This window comes from Sciurus carolinensis, chromosome 7 (assembly GCF_902686445.1).
Source record: "Sciurus carolinensis chromosome 7, mSciCar1.2, whole genome shotgun sequence".
Lineage (NCBI taxonomy): Eukaryota > Metazoa > Chordata > Mammalia > Rodentia > Sciuridae > Sciurus > Sciurus carolinensis.
The window spans coordinates 47,867,096-47,893,486 of record NC_062219.1 but is presented as its reverse complement, the minus strand read 5'-3'; the positions used below and the strand labels follow the sequence as shown (position 1 = coordinate 47,893,486).

General features: G+C 36.2%; 2 protein-coding genes across 3 annotated transcripts in view; one reads left to right on the top strand and one right to left on the bottom strand.

Annotated features, from left to right (window-relative positions):
* The window catches only part of Nt5dc1 (5'-nucleotidase domain containing 1), a 132,484-nt gene that overhangs the window by 7,603 nt on the left and 98,490 nt on the right, over nucleotides 1-26,391 (top strand). The window contains exons 3-6 of one of the 2 annotated variants that reach the window (XM_047559301.1): nucleotides 1,160-1,231; nucleotides 3,359-3,465; nucleotides 5,962-6,041; nucleotides 7,632-7,713. In XM_047559301.1, coding sequence (XP_047415257.1) covers nucleotides 1,160-1,231; nucleotides 3,359-3,465; nucleotides 5,962-6,041; nucleotides 7,632-7,713 — 341 coding nt within the window. Of the gene's footprint in view, nucleotides 1-1,159; nucleotides 1,232-3,358; nucleotides 3,466-5,961; nucleotides 6,042-7,628; nucleotides 7,714-26,391 lie in introns of both variants that reach the window. The other variant, XM_047559300.1, reaches the window with a different exon arrangement.
* Nucleotides 8,831-26,391, bottom strand: part of Col10a1 (collagen type X alpha 1 chain) — a 35,479-nt gene continuing 17,918 nt past the window's right edge. Inside the window, exons 2-3 of the mRNA XM_047559299.1 lie at nucleotides 15,700-15,867; nucleotides 8,831-11,655 (exon numbers count right to left, since the gene is read on the bottom strand). Of these exons, the coding sequence (XP_047415255.1) occupies nucleotides 9,767-11,655; nucleotides 15,700-15,853 (2,043 nt within the window). The 5' untranslated portion in view covers nucleotides 15,854-15,867 and the 3' untranslated portion in view covers nucleotides 8,831-9,766. The remainder of the gene's footprint in view (nucleotides 11,656-15,699; nucleotides 15,868-26,391) is intronic.

Here is a 26,391-nt window from a genome sequence, read left to right as displayed (position 1 = left end):
TCTTCCTCATTTAAACAACAGAAACAAAAATCATAAGCCACCTTAAATTGTTCAGTGTGGCTGAGTGGTAGCGAATGCCTATAATTCCAGCAGCTTTGGAGGATAAGGCAGGAAGATCAGAAGTTCAAGGCCAACCTCAGCAACTTAGCACCCTAAGAAACTTGGTGAAACACTGTCTCAAATTAAAAAAATAAAAAGGACTGGGAATGTGGCTCAGTGGTTAAGTGCCCCTGGTTTCAATCCCTGGCACCAAAAATAAATAAATGATAAATGAAAAAGTGAACGAATGAATAAATAAATAATTCAGTTTGAAATTAATAGTAACGTTAAAACACTAAAATGCATGTATAATGTTCATAGATCATACATTCCTCTAATATTTGGTTAATCTTTTGATAAATCCCTTAAATAAAAGGAAGAAACACAAACATCCTACTATATGAAACAATTAGCTCTGGAAATTTGACTGTGAATGAATGTAAATAATGCTGCTATAGCAGCCTTTCATTTTAGTGTAATCTCTTGGTGTTTGCAGGCAGTTATACCTCCTTGCTTTTATTATTCCAAATAATAAATCTATATTCATTTTTCTCCCCAAATCCCACAAGTCTTTTATAGTAAATATCTTAAAACTTAGTATTTGACTTTCTTTTCCTGGCTTTCAGTAATACACCTTGCCCCAGAGGGCAAGTTCTTATGCCTGGACCTAAATTGAGACAAATCCTAAATAGTGTAGAAAATACTCTGAGAGGGTAACTTGTAGAATACAAATGTGTGTGTGTGTGTGTGTGTGTGTGTGTGTGTGTGTGTGTGAGATATGTATTTTAATAATGCTTGCACATTTTAATAGAGGCATAGGAAAATGTTCAGGTTATTTTTCTTTTTTCTCTTTTGTCAGATTTGACTTTTCTAAAGCCTAAATATTTTACAAACTAAACATACCGCCCTATGTTTGCCTACATAACAGTTTTCCTTATATACCTGTTTTGTGATAGATATTTAATTTTACAATCCTTCAGTTTTCTTGTTCGATTAACATATCATTTGCCTGGGCAGGAAATTCCCTTTGTAACATTGTAACTTTTTTGAATAATACAGATTATTATTTCTTAAGTTAGCTAAATATATGAACTGATTAATAGTCAGACTTTTCTTTTAGTTGCAAGGGTTTGGCATTGGATCTGGAAGATGGGACCTTCATTAAACTTGCAGATAATGGCACTGTGCTCAGGTAATAAAATTTAGTTGTGAAATTAAAATCTTACTTTCTCCAGGATACAATATTACTATATAGCATGTGATCCTTAAGGTACAAGTTAAATAAAATGTTTAATAAAAAGTCACTTTTAGTCAATCAGATGACAGGTAATTTGTTTACCTATGTGTCTTTATATGGATTATTTGAGCCATTGAAAAATAAATCTGTAAGCTTTAGATTTAAAGGTCTGGCTCCTTTAAATTTAGTTCAAAGTATTTGCAGGAAATACGATAGAAAATTAGGAACTTGCTTCATCTCATCGACCACCTCTTATTGCAAAAAAAACCTGGGAACTATTCTGTTTTAGCTAGGTGTGTAGGGGCCTAGAGTAAAAGAAGGGTTCTTTTGATTAAAGAGGAAGGAGGAATGGATATTGGGTAGGGATTGGTGGTCTATGTATACCTCCCTTTCTTCCCCGTTTATCTAAATGCGCATTCATCATGCAGGGTCCATGATGCAACCCAGCTCCTTCTGGAAGTTTTTCTAGATGACTGGAGCCCTCATGAACCTTCCCCTCTCTTCCACACTCAGTGCTGACTTCCTATCCTTCTCTTGTCTGAGCGTACCCAATCCTCTCAGGTACTGGTAACCTGAGAGGGAAGCAGTCAGGAGGTGGTTCCTGACCCTAGGTTGAATCTTTCAGAGAGCACTAGGAAGTGGGCATCTGTTTTTCACCATGTATTCTTGAACTCCTTTCACAGTCTCCCCAAGGTGCATCTAACTAGAGCAGGTGTGAACTCACCTCTGATTATTTTGTAACTTATTTGTGTGTGGTTTTTTTCAGGCGACTAGAGAGAGTGTGTATGCCTGTATGTATGCATGTATACATACATACGTATGCATCCTGTGCAGCTTCAACCATGATCTTTTACTCCATGGTCCCTTTGGCACAGTGTTCTTGAGTCAGTCTCTCATTGTTAATTTGTCTGTCACCCTCCCCCAGGGTCTGTCCTTCACTATTCAAATTCTGGCTAACCTGAAGTTTCTCCTGCATTTCTTAGCTTTTCTTCTGGATACTTTCTTTCTTCCAAAAATGCACTTTCTTTCTCTAATCATATTTCCCATTCAGGATTCCTCCATTTTGACATGAGCATTCTAAAATGTGAAGCCTTTTATAAATAAAGGCCCACCTGTGGTTCCCCTACATTTGCTTTTCTTGTAAGCACCGCCCGCTAACCGATTGCACCACTGGAGCTCCAAAAGTTGAGACAAGGGAGGGTTGGCATAGTCCGAAGACTTTTTTTGAAGCCACCATGTTGTTTTCCGAGGTGTTGGGGATTCGAACCTGGGTCCATGCGCACAAAAGGCAAGCGCTCTGCGAGCTGAGCTATTTGCCCACTCCCTGCTTTTCTTATTCCTTTATTTCCCTTTGTATCATCTTGCTACCACAATATAATGGCAAGATAATAATCGTGGTATTCCCTATCATTATAATTTCTCATAATAAACTACATACAATATCAACTGTTTCTTTCCCTACAGGAAGTTCTTAACTGGCCCAGTTGATGCCAGAGCAGTATTTTGGGTACACACAAGTGCTGCTTTCTTGTCTTGTTCTCTTTCACCTTGGTCCTCTTGCTATGTCCCACCATGCTTTTGTTGTGTCCTTTAGTGAGCAAGTTTCCCTCTCATCTCTGCAGTACCATGTGCTCACAATCACCTGACCTCCTCCCCTGCCTCCTGTGGCCTGGATAACTTGTACTTGAACTCTGGTACCTGTTGCTCTTCTTACTAGTGCCAGAACCAGCCTCCCACCCAATCCACATGGTCATGCTAAAATTGTTCCAGTTATGTTCATCTCATCTTTTATTGAAAAAATAGCTTCTCCGGGAAAAAGTGGTGGGTTACAGTGTTGCCCCCAGAGCAAGTTGCTCCTAATCACTTGCTAGTGGGTGGATTAAGTGGAGGAAGAGTCAGGGCTGTCAGTAGAAATGCATTGTAGAATTCTAAGCAGGAAAGTCACCCATTTGAAAACAGGAAAAAAATAAATAAACAAAATTTTTGATAGCTCTAGCATCTGGGATCAACAATCTCAGTGCTAGAGGAAGAGGCATTCAAAGGGGCCATTAATAAGCAGTATGCATTATCTCCTAAAACCAGGGCAAGCCATGGCACCAAGATGATGACTCCAGAGGCATTGGCAGAAGCATATGGCAAGAAAGAATGGAAGCATTTTGTGTCAGAAAATGGCATGCCTTGCCGTTCAGGTATGACACCCCTTTTCTTTGGAACCTGAATCTGCACTGTGAGCATAGAGAAGACCCTCCTCCATTCCTTTGCTGGGCGCAATATACAGGGAACAACATGGTCTTTATAATGATAGGATGGATTTCTTTTTTCAGATATGTCTGATTTCTTTTTGGCAACTGGTTCAGAATGCTGTTAGCAGCATTTCACACTGTTTTAAAGTTTGATTGATGCTCCTTTTATTTACACTTGTTCTGGGGTAAAGAAGATTAGCACTTAGCAATAATATATTCCTTAGCCATCTGTATTTTTTATCAATTTGTTGCATGCTCAGTCCTTGGTCTTCTTTCTCCAGCTCCCATGTCTCTTCATATTTACATTACCTACCACTCCTATTTTCTGGAATTTTTTCCCTTACTTTCAGTTCTAGCATCTTTTTTGTCTTTTTATTTTAGTTTCTTATTTATTTATTGGTGCCGGAGATCAAATGCTAAGCAAGTGCTCTACCACTGAGTTATACCCTTAGCCCTTTTTCCCTATATTTTAAAAGATTTTTCACTTTTTTCTTTTCCAATGTCTTTAACAATCTTCATGAAGACTAAATATGAAATGTTTTTTCAAAAATTATTTTCAAACATTGATGTGTGTAAATTAAAAGGGAATACTTAAAACATTTTTCTAAATGGATCTTATTAAATGTTCTTTGTGATACTTTTTCATTTGTTCTAATTATTTTATTTTATCTTATTTTATGGTTTTGCCATTTTCTCCCATGCTACAGTGTTAAAATGTACCTTTCTCTTTCAGAAAGTGTAGTAACTGGAAAATAGTTGCAGTTATTGATTATTACTACTGGGCTTACTTTGTTATATTTGCCATCTTTTGAGAATTTTGTTTGTTTTTGTAGTGAGTTGAAAGCGTCAGGAAGTATGCATGTTCATCATAAAATAAGTTGATTAGAAAACCAGATTTCACACTGGGGTTAGATAGAAAATGTTCTCATACTTCTTGAGTCAAACTGGGTACAGAACCTTTTACTCAAAATGATGATGGAGAACTACTGTTATCTCTCCAGAGTTTAGCAATTCTTAGTAAGCTCATCCTTTCTTCCAGAAAACCTAGACATATAGCTAAATGGAAATTCATTCAGAAAGTGGAAGATTCTAAAGAAAAAGTGAGCTATTTGGGGGTTACCAAGAAGAGCATTCACCAGTGTGACACACTCCGCTTGCTGCTTTGTCCACTAGAGGGCAGGGCCTCCTCGAATCAGCATCTCCCTCTGGTGCTTAATTTACCCAGGATCATTCCAAGGATGGTCTTGGAGTTTATCTACTGTAAATTGTGTTGATTGGTTTGGCAAGAATTTCCCATCCATGTGCCCAAAGGAGTTAGGCTGTGACACATAATTAAGGAAAGGCAATGTCTTTAAATAATAAAACTTTTAAAATTTTGAAACATGTGAAAGAAGAAAAAAAGTTCTATGATTTCACAACCTGTTTGCACTTTGTTTACATTAAGTAATCAAAGCATGTTGTTGATTAAATATTGTAGAACTAAGGGACAATGGGCACTGAATTCCACTGAAACTTCTGAGGAGATACGTAAGGAATACCTATTAGAGTTGCCAGTCTGGGGGACAGGAGGCTGTGATATTCATTCACAGGCTCTTGAACCCATTGGTTGAGGTTGGCCACAGGGACCAAATGGCTGCAAGGACTGTGGGATAAAGCAGGTAACACTATTGTGTTTGAGGTGTTTGATGTTGTTCAGCACAGCTGTGGCCAGACTCAGATGTGGGCCATGGGGATATGACATGGATCATTAGAAGTGTTGTCCAGGGACAGCGGATCCAAAAGTGGCACATGTAACAGCTCAGGTTTGATTCTGTCCAAGGACATACAGAATAAATCCAATGCCTTTCTTCCATGAGATCCTGGAGTGAGTGTACCTATCCTGTCCACCTGTGTTTTCCTAAGGTAATCCACCATGTACTCACATGGTATGGTGTTTATTACTCAAATCACCCTGGTTCTTCTCATATTACACTGAAATTTTTCTGCTGGTATACCAATTGAATGAGGGATTTTGGTGGGCCAGCCAGCACAAGTACGGAAAGGCACCATTTGTAGAGTTCTTCAGGGGCTCCAGTGTCAGGTTGATTGTTTTGAAATTCAGTGACATCGATAATGTAAATTGCAGCTTCTTCCTATTCCATTTTATATTTGCAATATATCCTGCTTTTATTTTTACATTTTTTAAGGTTACTCAATTTTTTAAAAATAAAATACTTAACTTGTAGATGTCTATTTTACCTTTCATATAGTGTCCTTAGAGTTTAAACTAAATGCTCCTTCACAGACATTGGTAGCCTGTGTTAGTGCCATTTTGAATTGAAATGGTGGCTGTACAAATAAATGAACCACAGTCCATTGTCTCTTTAGTCAAGTTTCTGTGTATCCCACATGCATGAGTCATTAATTTGTTTCCAATTTTGAAATTTTTGTTATTTTTTTTAGGAAAGTATTATTTTTATGATAATTACTTTGACCTGCCAGGAGCTCTTCTGTGTGCCAGGGTGGTGGATTCTTTAACAAAGGTGAGTAAACACCCATTTAAAAAAAAAAAATCTATGATATGTGTTTAGTCATAAATAAGATGATTTAATGATATGTTACTTTTGGGCTGAGATTTTATTTACTTTACTCTTTGTGGTTTCAGAGGTGACCAAGGAAGAAAGACATGGCAAATTTGGTCAAAATATTTTTGAGAAATTAAATAGCAGTGACCATTTTCCCCCCAGGGAAAATAAATCTATTCTCCAGCAGGGGGTGCAAAAGTCCAGAAAAAGAAAATACAGAACTGATCTGAAAGAATATTTTCGTGGTTTCACTTGCAGGATGAAAGAGTAAAGGCAATTAAGCATATATCCCATGTGTCTTTAATCATTCCAAATAATATAAAACCAGAAAAATGAGATGAAAATTTTTATTGTTGTTTTTCCAGGGATTGAATCCAGGGATGCTTAACTGCTAAGCCACATCCCCAGCCCTTTTTATTTTATATTTTGAGACAGGGTCTTGCTAAGTTACCTAGGGCCTTGCTGAGTTGCTGAGGCTGGCTTTGAACTCATGATCCTTCTGCCTTAGCCTCCTGAATCACTGGGATTACAGGCGTGTACCACCATGTCCAGTGAGATGAAATTTTTAAACTCATTTTTTTACAGTTTAATATATCTAGATGTTAGCTTTGTACTATATATCAAGATGAAATAGATCTCTAGTTTTATCAGTTCATACTTTGAGATTAAGACCTATGAGTAAATGTTTTTATATCTGAGTTGCTTTCCTTTTGGCACATACTGTCTTAAAATCACAGTGTGTTCAAATGGTTTGCTCTTTAGTTAGAATTACAGTCATGTGTTTGTGAAAGTTTCTGTCGAGCAATAATTTTGGTATATTTGTGGAAGTGTTTATTAACATGAAACAGAGGCAATGTCTTATTTTATAGTTACCACAAACAAAATGTTTCAGATGTTTTGTTTGTTTGTTTTTTCCTTGTGACGCTGGAGATCAAACCCAGCACCTCACTCATGCTAGGCAGGTACTATACCAGAGAGCTGTACTGCCATTTCAAAATGTATCAGTTGTAAAGTAATTTGTAGTTTAGTTGTATACAAATGTCTAGTATTCTTTGTTTAGATAAGAACACTGTTAATGTTTCCAAGAAAACAAGGGCTATAGAAGTGTATTTTTTAAATGTAATATTTATTTGCTTTCTGGTTAAAAAATTTCTTCATAAAAATGACTTACAATTTGGAATTGGAACCTACCTAATTCATCTCTCCTATAGTGACTTGCTGCTCTTTTACATTTAGATTCAGGCTCACTGAATTCTGAAATAACCAGATTCTAGGGCCTTAGAGCTTCAGGTTTCTTAGCTCTATTGATACCATAGTATATATATTTGTATGCATAATGGGTGTACACAGTAAATATTTTCATGGAAGAGTTCTCTCTCTAAAATTACATTGAGTAAAGGAGACCTTTATGAATCTATTGTTTTCTAAAGCATAAATCCTTATCTTAGAATCCAGTGATACTATAATTGCCAGCATTTTCCACTATGCTTAGAAACAGAATTATTGTATTTGTTTACAAATGGAATTTTTTTTTTTTTTTTTTAGCAGAACAGTGATCAAAAAACATTTGATTTTTGGAAGGATATAGTTGCTGGTATACAACACAATTTTAAAATGTCAGCTTTCAAGGGTAAGTAACAAAGAGAGGCTTCCTGATAGATGTTTGTTAAACACTGTGTGTCTGTGGAATTAGACAGAAGTCACTTCTTTTGCTGTGTTCCTTAGTGAGGATTTAATTTGATCTTAAATATTGCTGTGAAGTTAGTTCTGGTTTTAAAAGGTTCTTTTATTCATGTCTAGTACATGGTCCTAACTGCCAGTATTTTAAGTTATCTTTCACATGCCTACCAGTAGAATTGTTCCGTGGGTTCTCTAGAACTAAAATCCAGTTTTGTGTTTCCTGACTTGGGAGTGAGGGTTAGTGACACCAATAACCCTTATAGTGCGTAGATGCCTACCTCTGTATGCATTTTGCTTGCCAATGGAAATTCCATTCTTGTTGCTTAAGGAACAGTAGTGGTTGGCCCAGAATTGGGGACAGAGTTATTGCCACCCTTGAGCATAGGGTTTTATGTTTTCATTTGCACATTTGCTCAGGTTACACAAATACTAATTCTAAGGAATAAGTAGATGCCTTCATTCCAGTGACTAGAAACTGACTGCCTTGATTCAACTAGTGGGATGATGGATATTCAAGAACAGTATTTTTCGTCTTAGAAAAGTGTTGCCTTTGGATTGACATTAAAAAATTGCTTGCTTGCCTTTCAATGTAAATCAAGCCATCAAAATAAGTTTAAGTATTATGACTAAAGAACACGCCAAGGCAATAAATAGTAATTGCAGAAAATTTGTTCAAATTACATATTTTTCTGCTACCTGCTACTTTGCCTCCCAGAAAAGAACTGCTTCCCTGGGGTGAGGTTCGGACTTTTCTGTGCCCACTCATTAGCCTTTAACCCTGGCTCTTAGGCTGCATGTGGCTTTGTGGGTGCCTCTTCTAAGTCCACCATGAGTTCTGGGTGTGTGTAATGCCCATCCTCAATAGAGGGACATAAATGATAACAACCATAAAAGCCGCACACCACTTTATTGTTTTTCTCTTCATTAACTTTGTAAAATGAAAAGCCTTAAAAGCATGGTTGAAAATACCAAATTGTCACTTTCAAGTAAATTCAGCATAAAAATCTATTGATGTTATTTTATTGCTTTGTAAATGAGTAGATTAAACATTTTGTGCTTTAGTAAGTGAGGCACAGCTTAAAAGTTTTAAACAATAATATAAAAATACAGTACAGAGCATAAATAAATAATGTCTTTTTCATTTCTAACAGACTTTGAAATGCTTGACATTAATTATAATTTCACCAGAATGAGAAGCACAAGGTTCATATGCTAATGTTCTTTAAACCCACAGAATGATATTACATAAGACTCAGTAAGGAATCAAATCAAATTAATCACTTGTGTAAAATAAATAAGTCAGACACCTGTTGTCCCAGGTTGTACCGGGTATTTAGAAAGCTTTTCTGCAATCCCCCAAAAGTTTGAAAAGTTTATAACTAAAGCACCTTCATTTTAGATTCATTTTAACACAATATTTTGATTTCTTATGAGAGCTTCAAAAAAGCATAAATGCACCTGTATATTTGAATCAATCTTAATGAAAGGGGCCATATAAGCCTTGTATTAATGCACCATCTGAAACACCTAGGGTATACAGTGTCTTGAATTTCATTATTCAAGTATTTAAGTTCTGTTCAGTTATGTGATACCTCCTGAATGTTTCCTAAAAGTTCTCTTATTAGTTATTAGAAAAAAACTTATTTTAAAAAGAAATGCTAAGTTTCTGAAACCAAATTTTAATGTAATTTAGAAGCCTATTTCTGGGTGTTTGTGTTTGGAATAATTTTTTAACTTAGCAGAAATTTTTAAACATTGAAGGAGTTCACAGAAAATCTCTAAGAGCCTTAGTATTGCTGACTAGAAATTCAAGAGGGTCTTTACATATTTACCTTTGCTGCTCGCTTTTACTGGGGGAAAATTTATAGGCCTAAAAGTTCAAATACGTATTTTGGAAAATTAAAATTATTTTCAGCCTACCTCTGTATGCATTTTGTGGGTGGGATGGAGCTGGGAAATACCTTTCCAAGCAGAAGATTTAGATTCGCTCCATGGGAATGTGCTCACATGGGAGCCACTAAGAATCCTGAGAAGGAGGAGTGGACATACTCAGAGGAGTACAGGCCATTGGACTCGGCATTAGGCAGCTGGAGCCACACCTGGTCATTTTCTGTGAGATCGATTATAGCGCTCCCTGAAGCCTGATCCAGGTAGCCTTTGGTATACTCATCGTAGGTGTACATTATGGGGGTGCCATTCTTATACAGGCCTACCCAAACATGAGTCCCTTTTACATGTACATGGTAGGAGAAATAGTATATTCCTGGTATCCTACAGGTAAAGATTCCAGTTCTCGGGTCATAATGCTGTTGCCTGTTATACAAAATCTTATCAAATGGGATGGGAGCACCTATTGCTGGGTAAGCTTTGGAGAGAATAACAGTAAAAGCAGACACAGGCATTCCTGTCACTCCCTGATTAGCACTAACAAGAGGCATCCCAGAAAGACTGGGCCTTTGTCCTGCCTTTATAAAGCCCTCAGGCATGGCTGCTTGACCTGGGGGACCTGGGGGCCCTGGAGGCCCTGGGAGACCAGGCTCTCCATCATGGCCTCTTGGACCTGGAGGTCCTGGTGGTCCAGTGGGTCCATTGAGGCCCTTAGCGGCTATGCCAGCTGGACCAGGAGGACCTGGATTTCCAGGGTCACCTTTAGATCCAGGGAATCCTGGGATACCTGGTGGCCCAATGGGGCCTCTGGTCCCTGGTATTCCAGGGGCACCTCTTGGCCCAGGCTCACCATTGTGTCCAGGCACTCCCTTAGCTCCTGCTGGGCCTACAGGGCCTGGAAGACCGGGCGGTCCTACCACTCCAGGGTCACCTTTTGAGCCTGGTAACCCTGGATTACCCTTAGGACCATTGAGACCTGGTTCTCCTGGATACCCTGGTTTTCCATCTAAGCCAGGAGAACCCCTTGTTCCTCTGGCTCCAGGTTGTCCTGCAGGCCCAACTGGCCCTGTCTCACCCTTAGGGCCTGGGAGACCATGGTTGCCTGGGATGCCTTTTGGTCCTTGGGGTCCCATATTTCCTGGGGGTCCAGGCAGACCTGGCTCCCCAGGATGGCCTGCTGGCCCTTGTTCCCCTTTGGCACCTGGACCCCCTGGAAGGCCAGCAGGTCCTCTTTGTCCCTTCAGACCAGGTAAACCAGGTTTCCCAAAGCCTGGAACCCCTGGTGGCCCAGCTATTCCTGGAGCCCCAGGGTGACCTTTTGACCCTGGAATCCCTGCCTGACCTGGAGCCCCAGCGGCTCCTGGCTTTCCAATGCCTTCTGGTCCTCGTTCCCCAGGAGGACCTTGGGGACCTGGTGGGCCTGTCAGTCCCCTTTCTCCTGGAAATCCCCTATCACCTTTGATGCCTGGCTGTCCTGGAAACCCATTTTCACCTCTTTTTCCCACTCCAGGAGGGCCAGGTGGTCCCATGGGACCATGAGGGCCTGGAAGGCCCCTCTCACCTGGGCGGCCAGGAGCACCATAACCTGTTTCTCCTTTCTGTCCATTCATACCAGGGACTCCTGGCACACCCTTTTCTCCAGGAAAGCCCCTGGGTCCTGGGGCACCTACAGGTCCCTGTTGTCCAGGTTTTCCTGACACTGAAATTCCAGCTGGGCCAGGGATTCCAGGAGTCCCTGGCGGTCCCCGTGGTCCTGGTAAACCAGCTGGTCCAACATCTCCCTTTGGTCCATATGGTCCTCTCTCCCCTGGTTTTCCTGGGAGTCCTGGCGCACCTGGTTTCCCGGTAGCCGATGGTCCTGGTGGTCCTGGCAACCCTGGCTCTCCTTGGAGTCCAGGACTTCCATAGCCTGGTTTTCCTGGTGGTCCAGAAGGACCTGGGTGCCCTCGAGGTCCTGCAGGGCCTGGTGGACCTGGAATACCTTGCTCGCCTCTTACTGGTACACCTAAAAGACACACCAATATATATATCATCCAGAGAGGGGGCTGGTTAGTAACATTAAATAAAGATGATCACTGTTTTTCAAAATATCAATCAAGACAGGACAGTGCAGTGCCATTCATTCCAAACTAGTCTTAAATAAGTCTGGATGATTTATTTTATAGTGTTTGAAAAATACTGCTAGAAAAAGAGAGTTTTACAACACCATGGCTACCATGGTACTTTCTTTACATCCTGATGATCTATGAAAATAAGTTGACATTCAAGAATTCTTCTAGAATAAGAGTAAAGTAGAAAATTTATCACATTTGTTTTGGAAAGCTCATCTACATAGGTAAGAAAAAAAGATATTTGACAGAAAAGGAAGAGAAAGACAAGTGGAGAGAAATTTTTAGGAACTATAACAGTTTTCCTTCACAAAAGCTATCCTGTAAGACATAAATGAGAAGTGAAATTCTAATTTACATCTGCCATGTCCTGCTGAATATTTTAGGCTTACATTGATTTTTTTTTTTTTTAACTTCAGGATATATTGTGAGTTTTTATTCTTTTACTTATTGACTTAAAATTGAAACAAAGAATTTGTTAATCAGATATAGTGGGTGAATATATAAAATAGGATTACTGTTTAAATGCAAATTAATGTTGTTTTATTTTATAATGCTATGGGTTTGTTTAACTGAACTACTTCTGATGTGCTAAACTTAAACTCAGTAATCACTTATTCAGTGATGTGAAAAGTGCTAAGCAAAATGGAGGAAAATGTACGAAAGCACAGGCTATGTCCTATAGGGGATTCAGTCCCAGAGTAAAATGAGTGACTACATGACAAAAGCTTACGAGGGTCCGGGGCTGTTTTGGTCACTCAAAGGAGAGTTGTAACAGGGCACTGCAGGTGTTAGTATATAACATTAGGAAAGTGTTACCATGTTAGTCTTTTGACAATAATCATCATTTTAAGCGTCTACATAAAATATTCTTATTTCTCAGGGAAATTCTTAGCAAAGATGACATAAAGTTGCATATGATTTTTAATGTTTACTTTAGAATTTATATTAAAATCATTTTCTTCTTAATACATTTTCAGAAACATAGAATGCTTACTTATACTATTTAGATTCTTAGGCTGTTGAAAAACTGGTCATAGTAATGTTGATTTAGTGATGTAACAGTAGTTGGATAGGTTGCTTAAATCCTGAAAATCTGTTATAGCCTGACTTTTTTTTTTTCTTGGCAATGCAGTGTATCAAACCCAGGGCCTCATGCATGCTAGGCAAGTGCTCTACCAATGAGCTAAGTCCCTACCCTATAGCTGTGACTTTTGAACCACATTTGTTAAAAAAAAAAAAAAAAAAAAAAAAATGGACTTAAATCCTAAATCTTTAACAGCTTAAAAACTCAAAAATTAGTCTAAAGAGAATTATTATCAAATGAATTGAAATGAATTGTAATTTGCCTTTGAAAACATTTTTGAGAATTAATTCCCTTGAATTATTAGCTGTCAGTACACAAATGTATTAAAATTGAGAAAAATCTCTCATATTAATTGACAGGCATGTAAGAAATAGTCAGCCAATAGTAGTTACTAATGTTATTCTCTTAGGTAGAGATGTAGAGATGTTCCTGAGATTGAAAACACATTTGACATACATAAAATATAGAACAAATCATTGAACTAGATATGCTGAAATAGGAAGATATTTTAGATTTAGGAACCTTGTATTTATAGTAATTAGTTATATTTCAGTTTTAGACATTCAAATATATAGCTTTTCCCATGAACTTTCAGAAAATTATAACAGAAAAAAGACACAGTGAGAAATTAATTTATGGAGGAGATTTCCATATAGTAACACATGTCTCATTGACATGTTCATGTTGAATCTGAATATATAACTGGATTCAGTATATTACAAGTAGAATAGGTGAGAAAGTAAGGGATTCCTTAATGGCTTGTAATAAAATAGAATTTTTAAATATAAACTGTATTAGATAGGGGTTTGCTTCAGAATCTGGCTGTAAGGATTGTGTTCATACTGAAATAATTGTCTTTATCTGACTAGAAAGCTGTTGTACTGCTAAAAGAGGTAAAACGTATCTTATTGAACATGATTTTATTGGGCACCTTTTGAGGCCAGAACTCCAGTAACAGGGTGATCATCATTACTTGGAATGTTGCCCTAATTGTTCTAAACCTCTCAGTGCAAGAAAAAATTGATTTTTGTTGAATTTTTGGAGGACAGCCCCTGTTTGTAGTTCGCCAACTGGAAAAAAAAAAACGAGATTAGGGTGGCACCATCCTTAAGGATGGTTACAACCTACTAATAAGTTTCTTAAATGTCCACAAACTGAAATAGTGGTTGGTTGTGTCAGAATGTGTTACCTGCATCTGCCTAGCAGCTGTGGAGTCCTCTGCAGCATGATTTAGTGTGTTTTGATAGTGCTCTTTTAGCTGAACACATGTGTCTAGGAATTGCATAGGAACTCTGAATTTCTGTTACCAACTTACCGTTCTCTTGTTGTGCATTAATGCCTGCCAGTGGATGATGATGTGTTTGATTTTCTGTCTTACATTACCAAGAAGAGACTAAGGTGGATTTAATGATTAAAGGAACTTCTGAAATTCTTATTTAATAAGCTATTTTCATATGTTCTACAAAAATAGCCTGGATGTTAGAGGACATTAAGGTGGGATGATAGAAATAGATTTAACTTTGTATAAGTGGTGCATTTTATTTTTAATTCAAGATTGTTTATTATGACTTTGATAAAGTACTTAAAAGTCTGAATTTGTGACCAGAGAGTACTGAACCCACTGTTGCACGTCGTAGCATTTCATATTACATTTGTTGCTTCAAGTGAGGTAAAAGCATGTTCCTTATCTCTTACTTTCTTTTCTTTATTTTATTTACATTTCAATACATTCAATAATATCTTTTGTGCTTCTATTTTTAAATGTTAGGCTGCCTTTCATGAAATACTGTTTCATCTTCTTAACAATACCATCTTATAAATTTCATTTGCTTAAATTGGTTGTTCCCTAAAATATTTTGTTTAAGGTTTATTACAGACGGCCTTAGCTTTATTTACAGGAAAGAGTATATAACTAAAATTTTAAAAAATTATGGAAAGGGAATCTGAAGTCCACAGTCAGTTTATATTGATGTTTTCTAGGCAGTTTGCTTTAGATGCTGTTACGTGGAATTAGGAGGATAAGGCCTTGTCATTTCTCTTTGAGGATTTCAGTGCTCTTCACAGTAGCAGAGAAAGCCATGTAGATGAGGAGTAGATTCAAGAGGAAAGTTAAAACTTATCTAAGGCCATGCCACTAGAGTAGTAGTAGTAGAAGTGGAAATAGAAGTACTACTAGTAGTTTATTAGTAGTATAGGAATAGTGAAACATAAGGCATCTGACAGGAGTTAACCCTCTTGATAACCTTCACAGCACCCCTTAGAGATCGCTGCTTCTTATTTTACAAATGAGGAAACTAAGGCACAGGGAGGAAAAATAACTTACCTCAGGTCACACAGCTAGTACTGTGCATTTAACCACTAAACTATATGGGATATATAAATAGCTATGAGGATTGCTACTTCATTTGCCTATTTGACTTATTGAGACTCGGTTTTGTGTATATTTGTAGATTAGCTGAATGTGTTTTAACAGTAAATGTGTAAGTATTTAGGTATATTAGCCTTCTATTCTCTTTGTACAATTATTTAAATATTTTAAATTTAACTACTTTTGGTTGAATTAATATATTTGGATTATGGATAGTTATTTGTATAAAAGCCTCATTAGAGGGGGAAAAAACTCCTATATTAAAATTCCTTAGTATTCATCAGTTAAATCTATTATGTTTATAGTATAAGGAGTATTGTTCTACATCCACAAATCATTTTGTTGTGATTTGGACTAATTTAAAAATTTTCAATACCAGAGTTGAAAGCATTTTGTTAAAGATATCATTGTCAAAGACATCATCATTAAGACTGTAGAAAGCAACAACCAACTGGTTAATAGAGCAAAATATGCAATTCAGTTTACCTTTACTCTTTATGGTGTAAGGAATGAAGAACTGGGTCTTGGTGTTGGGTGGTGGGCCTTTTATGCCTGTGGGTGTTTGGTATCGCTCAGCATAAAACACTCCATGAACCAAATTCAAGGACATTAGCAGCAAAAGGGTTATCTGTGGTAGCATATTCTCAGTGGATTCTGGAACACAGAAAAGGATTATTTCATGTAGCTTTGTATTGACCTGTTTCATTTTTCTGATATTGCACAGTTGAATTCTTTATTTAACTAACTGCTTTTTAATCCAACCCTTTATATTTTCAATATATGCCATAAATTAATGAGAAATAATTTTTTAATTCTGTGAATATATATCTTAGTTATTTTGGGATGCTACATTCCAGTAATCAAGTAAATATAAAGTGATTTACAAATAAACACAAATCATCATTAAATGACTGTATTAAATAATTCTGGATCTTAAACATATCCTAAAGTTCTAGTAGTTTCTAAATACATTGAAATTCTGATTAGGGCAAGTTTGTACAATATGGTTTTATTAGGATTATTTTATATAGACTGATACAAATAAACCTTTCTGAGTACATTTTAGTAGAAAGCCATTTTTTAAAATAATGCACAAGAATCCCAAAGAGTTAACTTACTGAAGTTTCTTTTCAAGCAAGCTGAAGTGGAGTTCTATAGTGACCCTCAGTCCATAGACTTACCTGGGTGCTGGGAGTTCCTGGACTTAGTGTCTTGTGGCTTTCTGAAGCCTCCTCTGCCCAGGTAGGCAGTGCAGAAGATGCCCTCTCTGCAGCTGCCCCTAGGTATTTATACAGTCTTCTTCTCACTCCTTGAGGTTACCCTGAGCTTAAGCCCCTCCCCTCAGAGGTGGGAAGCACTAATTATGGTGGAAAGTCCTATTGGGCAGACATATAAAATCAGGTTGACCTCTATTTTTCCTTGTTTTCTTATTGAAAAATACACTCTTTGTCTTAAATATATATTAATAGTTTTAACCATACACCATTCTTTCTGTAATTTTATTTTAGAAATTTTTGCTCCAATGTTAGCTCATGTTGGAATGATGATTTCCCCTTATTATTTTTGAAAAACATAGTCTTGTGTTGTTTGGTTGAAAATATTTGGTAATATATAAAAATAGGGGAAGAACTCTTGAAGCAGCGTGTGGATTTAAACCATCATCTAAATTCTTCAATTATTATATAAAGTCACCAATGTGTCCATTAATGTCCCTAAAATTTTTATGAACACAGCTTAGCCCAATTCTTACGTATTTATGGACTTGAGAGAAAAAAAACAAAATGGTGAGATGTGGGCAGGCTGTTTTGTGTTTCAGAATTTTAGTGTAAGTCTTCAGAAGCTAGTAAAAGAAATTTAAAGTGAGAGCATTAAATATTTTGAATTTATACATATTAAATATTTTTAAATTTTCAGACAAATGCAAGACATCTGTGAATTTGCTAGTAGAGTTAGCAACATCTTCTTCCTAAAGAATTTAGATTCTTTATTTCCAATACTATACTTTGTTCTGGATATGGCCTGAAATACTCTTGCTTAAATTTGGATTTTACTTTAGAGTTGGCATAGAGTTTGCAAAAGCCCTTAACTTGATAATCTCATTATGTTTATTTACATAGGGCTGCTGTGTTCATTTCAAAAGTGAAAAAAATTCCTCAAACTTTGCTTTTAGCTTTTTAAAAATACTCTTGGCTTACATTGCAATTTCCTTAAGGGATCTTGTATCATCCCAACTAAAAACATTTTTCCCCCAAAGGTGGAAATAAACATCATCATTGTCAATTTTAGTAGTTAGTATTCTCTTTAACAATATTAGAGACTCTTAGACCAGTTTTCAGGATCCTACAAAATCTAATAAAGACAGGAAGTTCAGAGACCAAATTTTGTATCTTATTTAATTCCATCATTTCGGATCTAAATCCAATCAGCTTTACAGATGAATGAGATGAGAAGAAAAATTCCATACACAGAATAGATAAATCATTTTTGTATCTCCCTAAAATTAAAGTAGTATGTTTCAGGATTAATCAGTAATTAAAGTAATTGACCCATGATTGAAATAATGGTTTTTCCTGTTCCTTTTCCTCAACCCTCCCCTGCAGGGAATTTCCTGTGTGTATTTAAATAAAGCCTTGTACACAGTACCTTGCAAAAATGTAAACGTAAAACTCATTCTCAGTGTCCTGTCTCTTCTCACTTTAACATTTTGTTGATTACCACATTAAAAAAAACAACATTGCCATATATGTCTTTGTGTAATACTCAAATACACATAAAATGTGGCTTTTATATCAGTTTAGATTATTGGCAATTGGAGAGTTTATTCTAATCAGTCTCATCATTTGGCAATTATATATGGAATAGCTTTTAATTATATGAACTTGGCTTCATCTGTAAGAGACTGTAAAAGACAAGTGAAAGAAAACAGCTGCCTTCCATTTCTTTATGGTCTATTTGGACAAGATTTGAAAAAGTAGAGATTATAAGGTGCTCTTCAGAGCTAGGCTGAAGAATTCATTTTGAAAGAAATTATTAGAAATACGTTTATTTTTTAGTGTTTTGTGTGTATGTATGATTAAGTGCGTGCATGTGCGCACACACATACACTCACTACATACCACTAGATATCATTCCTGTGAACATTTAAACGATGAATCCTGAGCCCTACATACCTAGTGTTTTGCACCTGTGTAGACCATTTGTTCATCTGTGGTACTCTATTTTCAGAACTTTTCACCTTGACTTTTCTAGGTGTCTTTCTCTTCATCAACACAAATAGAAGTTTGAACTAGGTGGCATCTAAGCTCCTTTCAGATTTAAAATTGGATTATTCTTGTTCTCAAGTATTTGTTCCCCGTGGTCATATGGTAGACTTGGCTCTCTTTTGTACTTTAGATTTGCAACAACAACAAAAAAAATTCATACTCTGTGGTTGTATGTCTTTGGGATATGTAAATATATATGGGTATTTGTCATTCTATATTCCCCTTTAGCTTTGGGAAATGTGGTGTCTTCATTGGTAAGCCTTGGACGTTCAACCCTTTTTACAAATAGTGTATTTATTTCAGCACACAGAATCTGACTACTGTTTGCTTTGTTAGTCACATAAGAAGCACTTCTTGTGCAAAACAGATTGTAGAATCAGAGTATTTGCTAGCCACACCCCACCCAATTGTGTATTTAAAACTATTTTTATTCTGTTTGTTTACTTGAAGCTGTAAGAAGTGACTAGTCTGTGGCTTTATGAAGGAAACCCATTCCATTGAAAGAGAGTCCTGCTTTGTAAAACCAGTTTGAGTGATTTTTTTAAATCAGCTATGAATGATATTTTGCACATCTAGCATTTACCTACTGTTAAGTTTGTCTATTCATTTGCACATCGCTGGGTCATTCATGACTTTACCAAATATTTCTTGAGTACCTCGTAAGTGTCAGGCATTGAGGTAAATATTGGATGAATAGTGCATGTCCTCTACCCTTAAGGTGTTTACACAGTGTTCTCAGCCTCTTTTTCCCATTCTTGCAGTCCTGAGGAGTATGACACATTTTGTTCATTGTGATACAATTTACTCTTTGGGTTTCATTAAGGTAGTGGTGATTCAGAAACTCAGTTTTGCTAGAACTCCTCAGGTGGTCACAATCCACTCCTAATGTTGGAATGCTGATATGATATTATTACCAGCTTACTAATATTAGTTATTTTCCTTTTTGTTGTTTGTGCTCATTTTTTTTAACTTTATTATAGGAAATTTTGGTCTTACCTACAAGTGGGGAGAATGTATCCAATGAATGCCTATGTACCAGTCAGCCTTCTGTTCATTACCTCTCAAATTTTGAAACTAATCCCATATGTTGTACCAGTTCATCATTGGATATTTCAATATATTTCTCCAGAAGCTAATAAGGCCTTTTCTTTAAAACAGAATATTCATTGTATCTAAAAAATTATTTCCTAATATCAAATGCTTTAGCCCATCACATTTTCCCAGTTACCTATTATATACATGGCTCATATGTATATATAGACTTATAGACATGTATACACAAACATATACATAGATATATGTACACATATATACATACACACATTCATATATATGTTTAAAGAATTGACTTATTATTTGTTCATATCAGGTTTGTTCATTGTCATTGATTGATATGTCCCTGTTCCTTACCTGCATCTCTTTTTTCCCCCCCTTTGCATCTTATTTGTTGAAAAACTGGGTCATCTGTCTTGTGCAATTTCCTGCAGTCTAGGTATTGTTGTCATTTAATTCACTCCTCTGCTGATTGATAGACATACAGTGTTCCTCTGATCCAGGTTTGAAATACACACACACACACACACACACACACATACACACAAATGCTTTTGGCAAGAATGCTTTACCACTTTAGAACAGTGTAGTGTGGTATATTTCTATTGGGAGGCCCTTCATTGTTGGTTCTCTGGTGTTACTAAGCATTGCTAATTATGTATGTTTATTATATGTTGTAAGATGGAGATATTCTAATTTTATCATTCCTCCTTTTTTGTTTCTATTAGAAAAAACACTGTTCAACTATTTGCTTATCCTGAGTTAGATTTTATATTGAAAAATAACAGGGTAGATGTGTTCACTAGTGTTTAAAACAATAAAAAGGTCGCTAGCATTTAATTGTATTGTTGTTTTAGCATATTGAATTGTAATGTGTTTTATGTGTGTTTTCACTCCATGGCAGGTGTTACTGTTGTTATTGCTCAGATTGTTTCCCCCCATCTTTGACCAGTCAGAGCCTCTTGCTCCTGAGCACTTTTGACATGAAATAAGTTTTTATAACTTATTTCCTTCCGGTATTTTGTATTCTTCCTGACCCAGATCTGTAGTAAGACACTTCACAGAGTCTTCTATTAGTTTGAAATAGAAGTTAGAAACCACAGTCTGGGTGTCAGGATGTTCAGGTCTCAGGGATGTACCTTATTTGCTCCTGGATTGGTTATAGTTTCTAGTCTTTTTCAGTGAACAGAGCCAAGAAATTCATGCTTGCAGTATTAACTAAATATAAAAGATATCATGTCTTCATATTGATATATCTAATCCATATTTAGTACCACAGAGTTTTTTCTTAATGACCTTGTCTTGTGTGCATTCCTCCATACCCCTACCCTGAGGACCACATGCTAGTAAAGCATTAATGCACTTCTTTCCATTATCTTCCTAGTTTCTCAGAATATCTATACCAGCATTCGTGACACAATTAAAAATAAAATAGTTCAACCTTTAAACTGATTACTTTTATAATTCTTTTTAGTATTTGCACAAGAGCTAATATAGTCAAACTACTGTGTTTCAAAGTCACTTGAAATGACTTATTTCAAAATAGTAATGCTACCCACTTAGTTCGTTGTTAGTTTTGTTTCATTTTGCTTTCAGGGTTTAGGGATTTTCTTTTCAAATTTGATTTTCTTTTATACTTTGCTAACATATTTGCATTTCCTGTGGTATGCTGATAAATGTTTAACAGCCAACTTTCGGGTAGTGAAGAAGGCCTGCTGATTTCCGTAGTGTAAATACTACCACTATGGCCAATTTGAAGCTACTAAGTAAAAACAACTGGCTTACAAAGCATCTGAATATTTACCAAGAACAGTAGATGCCAGCTTCAGCACACATTATATATTTCCTGGGTCAGATTTATAAAGGATGAAAATTTCAGAGCAGTCTAGTTTCTGTCACTGACCTGTCTACCCTGTGTTTCACCTTCCTTCTATAGGTTATATAACTGTTTTTGTTTGTTTTTGTATTTGTTTTATTTGTGGTTTGTTTTTTTTTTTTTAATGAAAACAGAAGGGAGACCAAGGTGTAGAGGAAGGGCACCATGGGAGAGAGGAGAGGAGAAAAGGGGGAGATTCTGGGGAATTAAATTGACCAAATTATGTTATGTGCATGTACAAATAAGTAACAACAAATCCCAATATTATGTATAATTATAATGCACCAATAAAAAATAGAAAAAGGTATTCAATTTATCCTATTATTAAAATATATACGTATTCTTATTTCCTCCTTATTTCTTAGATAAATGACATCTAATATGCGTGCTTTATTTTGCTGTATCTTTGTAACAGTTTATCTTGGGAATCATTGCATAACATTATATAAAGATGGTCTGCATTCTTTTTTTACAGCTGTATAATACTACACTGGATGAATGTACTATGGTTTTCTCAACCATTGCCTAATAAGTTCATTTCTTATTATTTTCTGTCTTTTGCTAATTTCTATAATTAAAAACTTTGTGTTTGTAAGCTTTTTTGCCTGAATATCTTTGGAAGACATCCTTAGAATTAGAATTCATGGGCCAACAAGTAAGTACATATGTGATTTTGTTAGATATCAGTAAGTTCCTTTCCATAGATGTGTTATTTTTCATTTCTACCAGCAATGTGTGAAGCTGCCTGCTTTCCCACAGTCATACCAGTTGGATATGTTGTTCAGATTTGGGTGAACTTGTAGATTTTTGCCCACCTTAGGTATAAAAATTATAATCTCAATTTAGTTTAATTTTCATTCTTTTTACAAAGAGCCTGGTTGAGCATCTTTTCATATAATTAAGACCATATCTCTGATTCACTTTTCCTAAAAGCATTCTATAGCTTAGGAATGTAAACCACTGCTCTGTGATATGGTGGTCACATATTTTTCCAGTTTCAATTTATCTTTTTAATTTACTTATGAAGGATTTTTTTTTGACATTCAAAATTTTCTTTTAAGGTTCATAAAATTTTGATTCAGAATATTCTTCTTTCATAGGCCAAAAGTAATAAAGGGTGTTAAAGATCATCTAAATCACACTCATTTATGTATCAGATGTGGAAAACTGGTTTCTCTGTTATGCATGTCTTCATCCCTTATGTTTAATTGAGTTCAGTTTCTGAAGTGAGGAGCTGTTGGTGAGACAGCCCATTGAGGGAAAATGCCAGGACTGAGCTCACATATTCATCCCCTTATCTGGCAGGATACTGACTTTCTGTTCCTCTAATTCTTCATCCTTTTAGCAGTGGAAATGGCAAAAGTGGCCAGAATTTCAGTTAGGGCATGCCAAGACCCTTAGCTTCCACCACCACTGTGCTGTACCTTGTTCCTTTTGTAAAACTGTCAAAAGATATTTGTAGGTGCTCTTACAGAGTCCAGAAGCCAGAAATGATCCATTCATGTAAAGAGTCTAATGTGGTTTAGTGGTTAGATACCTGCTGAGGGCTTGGAAAGAGAAATTCCTGTATAAAAACAGGTGTTTATGAAAAACCTCTGAAACTTCAGGTCAGGTCAAGAAAAACTGAGGGTCATTTAAAAATTTTGAACAAGGGCTTTATATCCTATTTTCTACCATGCATAAATCAAACATCACTTAAAGAGCGCATGGTTTTGTGCCTGGCACTTAATGACATCACTTTTTCCATAATTAACTGAGTTAAAAATATAGGGCTTCCTGGCCCCTTGACCCCAGACCTTCAAGGATTTTGGCCAGTGATTTCTTTGCCATTCACTTACTCAGTTTGCATGTGCTGTTCAGCTTTCACATGTAGTCTCTGCTAAAGTGGAAGGAGAAATGAGATGAAGTGTTAATTAGAGAAGATACAGGGTGGTACTTTCTTCTGGAATCTTTTTGTTCTCCTCTTTATCATCATACTTAAGAACAACTCCACAGTCACCACCTGTAGGGTACAAAGTACTTGTAGGGTAGAGGAGTATCTGCAGGTTATGAAGTACTTGTAGGGTTTGGGTAGGAGCACAGACCACCCTGGAGACATGCTTATACTACTGTTTAGCTTACTAATGTTAACAATTAAAATATAACCCAGAGCTTTTAGTTTAAATAATGCCTTATCTATTTGCCTTTGATCAACAACTTTGTTACCTGACTCATGGATCTCCACCAGTCACTGTGGACAGGTGCTAGGTGACTGCTCTTCCTGCCATCTCTGGCTTTGGCTTCTTACCCACCAGAGAATCTGAGCAGGTCACCTGGCCTTCTTGCACCTGTTTTCTTCATTGTTACGTCTGTAAATGTCTGCTTACTTTATTTCACATTTTAAAGATAATTACTATTTAGGGAATAGAGAAAATCAATTTTTTATACAATAGAAATATAATGATTATTAATAGTAATATTTTCCCTTATTGACCTTTTTTTAGTCATTCTATCAATTATCTTTAATCATTTAATAGTCAAAATAACTCTTGCCACTTCTAATACTAATAAGGTTCAAATAGTAAGCATGCAATATATAACGTTATCCTGTTTTCTGTTATCTATACTTGTTAGGGACTTTGAAAGATGAAAGAAAATATATGTGAAGTAGTACAGCAGTACCTTTAGGCACTCAATAAACATTAATGATTCCGATGACAGTGCTGATAAGTAAGAAGGCATTATACTTGAATCTTTTTGTAGTACCAATCTTCTCAAATGTTCTCCAAACTCTTTTGACCCTCTGCAGTATGCCATTCACGATTGATGCTGGAACCCAGAGCAGGAGCACACCCTGCTATAGATGATCTTAGTCTCATGGAGGAGATACACACCAAACGTGGTCTCTTGTGGCCTTTGCCCTGGCTCCCTTTAATGTCTGCCTAAACCTCTCTTCCAAATCATGAAATGGCCTTCTCTCATACTTTATCCTCTTCCTCAAAGATTACTGGCTTCTTATCATTGAAATTCCATTCTCCACAGACAGTGCCTGTTACAAAGCAGGAGGAACCTCTTAAATATTGCTGAATGAAGGAACTAAGAGCTTTAGAAAATCAGATTTCAATATTTACTGAGTGTAGATAATTCCCCTCATGTTTGTGGGCATACAAGAGTATAGACCTTTGCAAGGTGCTGACATGGATCTTTTCACTGTGTCTTATCTTACAATAACTGAATTATTATAGAGGCCCCAATGTCAGTAAGTGTTTCCAAAAGCAGTTTTCACAAATGAAAACAATTGCAGCCACTGGGTGCCTTAAATTATTCTTTTTAACTAATGGGTGAAAACTTCATAGTTAAATTTCCCAAATTTCCCAAAACAGATCTTCTCAAGGATGGTAGAGATCTAGATGTCCAAGAGTAGGTACAAACTGGGGGCTAAGATAGAGTAGAAAGGAAAAACAGAGGAGTTTCTTAGAAACCTAAACTGAATAGATTGAGAGCAATGAATATCTGTTTAGACATGTCTGTTCTTAATTTTCCAATTTTTGCTTCCATTTTTAACCTCATTTACTTAAGGCTGCATCAGTTCATTCGACTCCTTAATGTGTTAAGCAGATATTATATGCTAGGAAATAAAAATGGGCTCATAGACTAATGAATAGCATTTATTGATTCTTTCCTGTTCACATTGTTTCACCCAAATAGAAATGTTTGAACTTCAAAGGGTTATTATTTGTGAAGTGAGTACTGATTATACATTTTAGAGCATTGGGGTTTTGGAGATGAAAAATTTGAGAACTGCATTTAGTATCACTGAAAAATGAACATTAGTATCGCAGGTGATACAAGTCTTAGTACCAGAAATGGTATTTAAATTCTGCCCCATTTTTTTAAAGAATTTTCTGTTTTAAATTCTTTTTAATTAGTATGTCATAGTTAAATATAATAATGGGGTTAATTTTGACATGCTCATGTAAGTATGGAATACAGTTTGCTTCATTTCAATCCCCAGTACTTCCCTTTTCCTTCCCTCCTTCCCTCATACCCTTTCTTTACTCTACTGGTCCTGTTTATATTTATTTGTAGTTTTTAAAAAAATTATTGTTTTGTAGATACACATAAAGGTGAAATTCATTGTTGTACATTCACGTATGTTCATAGCATGACTTGATCAATTGCATTCCTCCATTCTTCTCTTTCCCCAACTCTTCCCTTCTGTCCACTTCCCCTGCTTCATTAATCTCCCTTCTGTTTTCATGTCATGCCCCATTTTTTTTTTAACTCCTTGTAAGTCTTCTAGATAATAGTGGCAGAGTCTCAGCTTCTACCTATTATTCAGCAAAGGTATGTTTGAACAGAACTAAAAATCATAGGTAATATGTCATTTTTTTACTTAATAATATAATATATTGCCAAATTATTTTTTAGGTTGAATTGAATAACTGAATATTTATTCTGACCTAAACATACTTGAATGATTGAAAAAAGGGGTTTTTGTTTTTTGTTTGTTTGTTCGTTTTTGCTTCTGGTATGCTTCAGGCATGTTAGACTGTGTGTGCATCTCTCTATCTTATTTTTATGCATATGCTTTTTAAAAATATTTTTCTACTTTATCAAGGCATAACTGACAAAGAATTGTATGTACTTACTGTATACAGTGTGATACTTTAGGATATGTATTCTTTGTGAAATGATTACCTTAGCAAAGCTAATTAGCATATTCATCACATAGTTCCCATTTGTGTTGGAATGTGTGGTGAAGAACACTTAAGATCTAGTCTTTTAATAAATTTTAAATATACAGTTGTCTCTTCATAGCATTAGGAGATTGGTTCCAGGATCTGTCCCCCACCCCCACAAATTGTTAAACTACATTGTTTTGAGAATTATGACAAGAAGAAACATCTAGACATGTCTAATAGACTTTTTTTCCTGAATGTTTTTGTTTCACGGTCAGTTGAATATGTGAACTCAGAACCTGCTAATGCAGAGGTCCTGCTGTTA